The 6,409-nt window shown below is 32.4% G+C and overlaps 1 protein-coding gene across 1 annotated transcript; it reads right to left on the reverse strand.

Annotated features, from left to right (window-relative positions):
• Positions 1 to 1,656: 1,656 nt before the first annotated feature.
• On the reverse strand, positions 1,657 to 5,736 carry LOC111914057 (uncharacterized). Its single transcript, XM_023909799.3, has 7 exons — positions 5,351 to 5,736; positions 5,180 to 5,266; positions 4,895 to 5,071; positions 3,993 to 4,163; positions 3,572 to 3,787; positions 3,200 to 3,288; positions 1,657 to 2,960 (listed from the first exon to the last, which is right to left on the reverse strand). The coding sequence occupies exons 1-7, from the start codon at positions 5,442 to 5,444 to the stop codon at positions 2,292 to 2,294; spliced, it is 1,503 nt and encodes a 500-aa protein (XP_023765567.1). The 5' UTR covers positions 5,445 to 5,736; the 3' UTR covers positions 1,657 to 2,291.
• Positions 5,737 to 6,409: the final 673 nt, after the last annotated feature.

Consider the following 6,409-nt stretch of genomic DNA (forward strand, 5'->3'; position numbering starts at 1 on the left):
TCATAAAGAACCAAAGATAACTCTATAAGTAATCGTGTCTTACAATCTTTGTATATGATATGCATTCTTTGGTGTCATGTGTTCCAACAACAACATCAATGCTCTTGATCAGTCCCGATATTCAATGACATCTATCTTGGAAAGCCATATGATGTGTTGTTTCAAGTGAATAAAGTATCATACAAGCATGAGTATTATCTTACTGATGAGATATATCATGAGTTATCTATATTTTTCAAACGTTGATATGTCTAAATGGCGATGAACGATTAACACCCATGAAACAGTTAGGAAAGATGTGGAACGAGCATTTGTTATCCTTAAGAGGCGTTGGCTGATACTCAAACTTCCAATACGATCATGTGATCCCAAAAGATTGCAAAACATAATGTATGTGTGCATCTGATTACATACTATGATTTTAAAAGATGAAGGAAAAGTGATATGTCATTATGATGAAAACAAAAAAAATGCCATCCTTCAAAAGTGTATATTGGCACGCAACAATACATGACAAAGATAAGGGAAATTCATGATCGTGATACATATCACAACATTCAAGCTGATTTGGTGGAACATATTTCTAGAGCTAATGTACATCCTGTTGATAATGATTTGTAAGTGGATTTCTATGAGGATACAAATGAAGATTTGGACATACGTTTCGATGAGGATTCGGGCGAGTACTCAAACGATGATGTGGACAACAATTTTACGTGATGTAGTCTTTTAACTATTGCTATGTTTTAGTTTCGTTTTTTATTTTAATTATGTAATTTTTATTTGAGATAATGAAATATTTCCATTTATATTAATTATATATTTATTAAATTATTTACTTTATTATTATTTTTTATATTTCTTAATTTATATTTTATAATTTTATTTTAAAAAAAGGAAAAGAAAATAGTGAGAAAATAAGGTGTTGTTTGTTTTTTCTAAGAAAACATTTCTAACTACTTATTGATGCGTCGCACAGCACTTGACCCCTTACAATTGTTTGCTTTTCAGAAGACTTCTAACTTAATAATTGTTGTGCGTGTGCTGTGTAGCGCAACACTTGACCATCTGAGTCAAACATCTTCACACCTTACTTTAACTTATTGTAGCAGTCTGCAAAGGTTAAAAAACAAACAAACTTTTTATTACACGTTGCAACTGTTTGGTCATCCTCTTCTGCTATAAAGGGTTGCAGAGGTGGTTCACAGACTTCAGACATTTTCGCTTCAAAAAAACAAATGACACCTAGGAGAAGACATATTTCTAGGTTAAATGGAGTGAAGGGAGAAAATGATATACCCCGATTCAAGTGCATTTCACTTGAACTATGTATAAATCGAGACAAGAGACTTGCAACAAATAGAATATTATGTCTTATTGATGAATAACCAATCAAGCTTCTATAATGGCTTTAGTGGATTTTATCAACTCCATTGGTGCATTTATAGCGTTGAACTCCTCCATCAATTATTTTGCATACTTCTTCTAGTAAATAATTAAAACACTTTATTTTGTCTTTCATGGACTTCCATTTCAAGAAACGAAGACATAAGACCAAGATATGTCATCTAAAAAAACGTGCATCATTTCTAGTTTGAAATCCTCAATCATTTGTTCATTATCTTATGTGGCCAAAATATCGCCTATATAGAAAGATACAATAACAACAGGTCTACTTTTTTTCTTAACATGAAGAGTATCCTTACACAAGCTTCTTGTGAATCCCAAGAGCAAAAATGCTCATATACAATGTTGTACCAATCTTTTAGAGTTTGCTTTAATCCGTAGAGAGTCTTCTAGACAAAATAGACACTAGACATGATTTGGGTCGTTATTGACCATTTGACCAAGAATGCATTTTTCCTTGCAATTCGTGAAGCTTCACATATGGAAAATTTTGCAAGATTAAGTTGTGAAAAGACACATGTACCATTGTCAATTGTGTCTATCATGATAGCCACTTTTGGAGAAGAGGACGCGCAGACGTTTGAGGTCTTCTAAAAGACAAACAGTCTGTGAGAACGTGCAAAGCATAAACGTCTTCCTGCCGCAGATATAAGTGCTCAAAAAGAGATTTGTCAAAAAACCATGCACCACCTAAGTTGTGTTTGTGTAACGCCTATCATCCATAAATAGTCATATATCACATCAAACATAAAACCGTAATTTACTACGGATAATAAAATATTACAAACTACACGAATAACATTAAACTTGTATACTACAACATACCTATAAGACTATAATGATATCATATTCATACATGTTCTTACAAAACATGAAAAAACTCATCACGAGTACTCACCATATGCATAACCCATGTAGTTATACCTTGATCGGACATTTTGGTTCCCATAATTCGGGTGGTGGTTGTTATAATCAACCGCCTTAATCACCACTGCCTCACGCTTCCCCTCTTTCTCTTGAACCGCCCCAAAAACAACCTCATTTGTTTCACTTTTCTCCTCAATATAAGTCTCGGGACCTGTTGAATAATGTTTCTGATGGTGTTGTTGACGATGTTGATGTTGTACTGGGTGCATTGGCTGTTGTACATTGAAGTATTGACCATTTTGCCCATTGTAAAGATACCGAGTTTGCTTAGAAGGTCGAGGTCTTTCCGTGGGCTCATATGGTTTTGGGGTTTCTAGCGGTGGAGGAGCATCTTGATGGGGAATCATGAAGCTTTCTTGCATAGGCCAAGTGTTGGAAAGTTGAGGGGGTTGTTGGTAATTCATTTGAAGTTGGGGGTGGAGTTTTTTCTTTTTGGAAGTATTAGAGAATAGAGTTGTTCCGGTTTTGATAACAAGTTTTCCAAGTGAATTAAATAAACCTTCTTCTTCTTCTTCTTCATTTTCGAGTTCATTTTCTTCTGGTGGAATTAATGGTGGCCTTACTGATTTGACTTTGACCGATCTTTGATATGTAGGAGGAATGTTGCTCATATTTGGTCTTGGATCCTATTATTTTAGGATTCAATAAAATAAAGATATTAAAGAAATGGAATAAATCTTCTTTGCAAAAAAAATAGTAGTTTTTGTTTTCACTTAATACAGAAAGAATGACTTAATAGAGAAATCAAGGGTAACGAGCATTCCCCATTATAAAGTCCTAACATTTATGTTTTTCCTTCCATATTCCCATCATCTTTTTATTCTTTTTAAATCATAATTTATCCAAAAAAGAAAAGATGCCTTACACTTTCTGATGAAAACATTGCACAAATTCTTCGTTGTAACAAGGCTAACATGAAACCAAAGAACACCGCAGCACCAAGAACTGCTATTCCTGAAACAATAATCAACCAATGTTAAATGCAACAAAGTTTGACCAAAATATGCATATTGTAAACAGGAATTTTGCATATTTTAGTTTTGGAATGAAACATAAAAACAACTTTGTTGCATAAACATAACACATAATCAATCAACCAAATACTAATCTCAATTAGTGAACATATATATATATATATATATATATATATATATATATATATATATATATATATATATATATATATATATATATATATATATATATATATATATATATATATATATATATATATTACCTAAATGGTGTTCTCCATCATATTGGTAAGAAGAACAATCATCCTCATGAAGTTGGATCTCTCGAATTGCTTGATTTCCTCTATCAATTACTAAAATAGAGCAACTACTAGCAACATATTTCACATCAAAATCATCTGAAAATTTTGCATTCTCACTTGGACCATCAATGTGACCTGTCCCACGTGCCCAATTTCCTCCAGCTATAGTTACTACCCCTGCATGTATTTTATTATATTTTTAACCAAAAGGGTAAATTTGTAACAAGTTATAACTTTTTTCCAATTAAGTTTTTCCTACATTAAGGGGTTGTTTCTTCTTTTTCCAATTAAGTCATGTATGGATATAGTGTTGGATACATAAAGATTGTTTCTTTTCTGATCCTGAGTAAATGACTATTTTACCCTTCTATTTAGAACATACCTGAATCACTAATCTTTCTGATAGCCATATTCATGGTGTCAGCTACGTAGACATTTCCTCTGTCATCCACAGTAAGTCCTTTTGGGTGATTCATCAGGGATTCTCTTGGCTTACCATCAATATGACCAAAATACCCTTCAACTGAACCAGCCAAAACCTTTGGTCTGCTATCTGTGACAATCATTCATTCTAATTTATAAATTATGGATGATCAAAACCAATTTAAGCTCCCATAATAGGAATATGCATCATGAAGTTTTCCATGAAAAAACAAACATTTTGACAAAAGGAATAAGAATAAATGCAGAAGTAAATTTGTTTTACAAGATTCAAAGTTTTGTATATTGTATGAGGAAAGAAAAAGGGAGTTTGAACTGGATCTAAAGAGAATAAAGTTTACTCATTCATTGGCAGGATTTGAGCTTTAGGATTAAAAAAAAAAAAAAAAAAGTAGGCTAACATATGAACAGAAAAATGGAATAAATTCTAATAAATAGTTGAAACAAGTTTTCTATACTTAAAGATGAGTATTCTTCTAAACAAAAGCATAATCAAATCCTGAAAGTGGAGCCCTCATCAACTATTATATTCTTAGAGAGTTCATGAAGCAACTTAACCCTGATTCATCTACTCATAGCAACTAGATTGAAGTTCACATATTTTTTTATTCTTGAACTCACAATAATCATTAGTCATAATATTCAAAACGATTAACAAAACTGTAGAAACATGCATGCTGCTTTAAATGTGCCATATAAGATGATAGTGATAAACTATGACTTAATAGCCTTTTTCATGATCAAAACTTGAGGAGGAAAACAAGGGGAACATGAAACACATGTAGGATTTTTATAATATCAGATCCATATGATCAATTTAAATTTTATAAGAAGTATACTTACATGTTGATAAAGGTGTTGAGATTTTGTGAATATTGCTGTTTTCCGAATCTAAGATAAGAAGCTCCCCAGATGGAGTTACCTCCACAGAGTAAGGTTCGATCCCGAGTTTGCTTCCATCAAACACAGTTTCTACAGTATACCCACCTTCGTATTTCACCATTGAGCGACTCGAAACAGCTGTATAGATGTGAAGAACATATAAAAACACAAACCCAGTTCAAAATTACTAGCTCGTAGATCATGATTACAACAGAGGGGATGAGGAAAAGATGAAATTGAACAAACCCATGCCGATTTTGGTGGCGGGTTTAAGAGACCACAGCCATTTGAAAAGCGCAGACGCAATGTTCGACGCAATGCCACTGACAATTTCTGCAATTGAAGCAAGCAATCACTTAGCTAAGAGATCAAATCAAGAAAATAATAATACAAGTTTGGGGATTTATTAGGACTTACTTGCGGGTGGTGTTGCAGAAGCCAACGAGAATAATGATCCAGAAAACAGAAGAAAGAAAATTGGGAGACAACCCACCCAGTTTTTGCTGATCATGTTGTTGCTCTTCGACTATGAAACGTAAAGTTTGCATTTAAGAGGAAGAATAAAGCAAATCTCGCCACCTTCTTATACTTTCTGCAGATGATTAACGTGTTCCTTGAGGACAGAATTTCTTCTTCTTTTTTTACGTTTGATGAGACCAACAGAGAGAGAAAAAGGGACAAATTAAAGGGAGGATGAAGAAGAGAAGTTCAGAAGGCAGAGTGCTAACGTAATAGAATAAGCTAAAAAGGGAAATGTAGTTAGGCGGTAGTACGTGTGTGTGTGTGAGGAGGAGTATCAAACTATCAATCTTCCTTCCAAAAAAAAATCAGTTTATAGGAAGAAAATGATAAAATATAGTGTTTATTCGCTAAAAATATATTCTATGAAGTGATAGAGTTTTATAACAAACCCAATTTTCTTTAGATTTTAATAGAATAATAACAATTATTGCGAAAATATGATCGTGAGTTTGGAGATAAACTTTTTACGACTCAAAGTACCCACCAATAAACGATCATGAGTATAATCTAAAAAAGAATAATTATGATATAGATTCAATCTATCTCTTTAAGATTTACAAGTTACTTTTCTAATAGTGAATATTAATGTCTTGCTTGTTTAGCATGTAATGTTAAACCATGTATATATGATTTATTACGACTAAGTCCATTTCCAATGGACCTATATTTTTATGTTATATAGGTCAAAAATACTCCAATCAACCACTAAAACGGTTTTTATTTTTGTGGGAAGAAATATATAGAAGCCAGTATTCATAACACTAAACCACTTTTTCCTTTAAAATGGATATTTTAATTGCTTTTTCGTTGTTATAATTATTGTTTTATATTTTATAATATTAAAACTTTTGTGTAATTTTTTAGCGTGTGGTTGGAGTTAAAATGAATTTTGGTGTTAGTTTTACACAAAAATAATGTAATTTTTAGTGGTAAGGTTGAAGTTGGTCTAAAGGG

Source organism: Lactuca sativa, chromosome 4 (genome assembly GCF_002870075.4).
Source record: "Lactuca sativa cultivar Salinas chromosome 4, Lsat_Salinas_v11, whole genome shotgun sequence".
NCBI classification, from domain to species: domain Eukaryota; kingdom Viridiplantae; phylum Streptophyta; class Magnoliopsida; order Asterales; family Asteraceae; genus Lactuca; species Lactuca sativa.

What these genes read in the sequence shown, in the direction of transcription:
- LOC111914057 (XM_023909799.3), bottom strand. Translation starts at nt 5,444, where the DNA reads ATGATCAGCAAAAACTGGGTGGGTTGTCTCCCAATTTTCTTTCTTCTG. An exon ending in CGCCACCAAAATCGGCATGG is followed by an intron (nt 5,072 to 5,179) that starts GTTTGTTCAATT and finishes ACATCTATACAG; the next exon opens with CTGTTTCGAGTCGCTCAATG. An exon ending in CAATGTTTTCATCAGAAAGT is followed by an intron (nt 2,961 to 3,199) that starts GTAAGGCATCTT and finishes CTAAAATAATAG; the next exon opens with GATCCAAGACCAAATATGAG.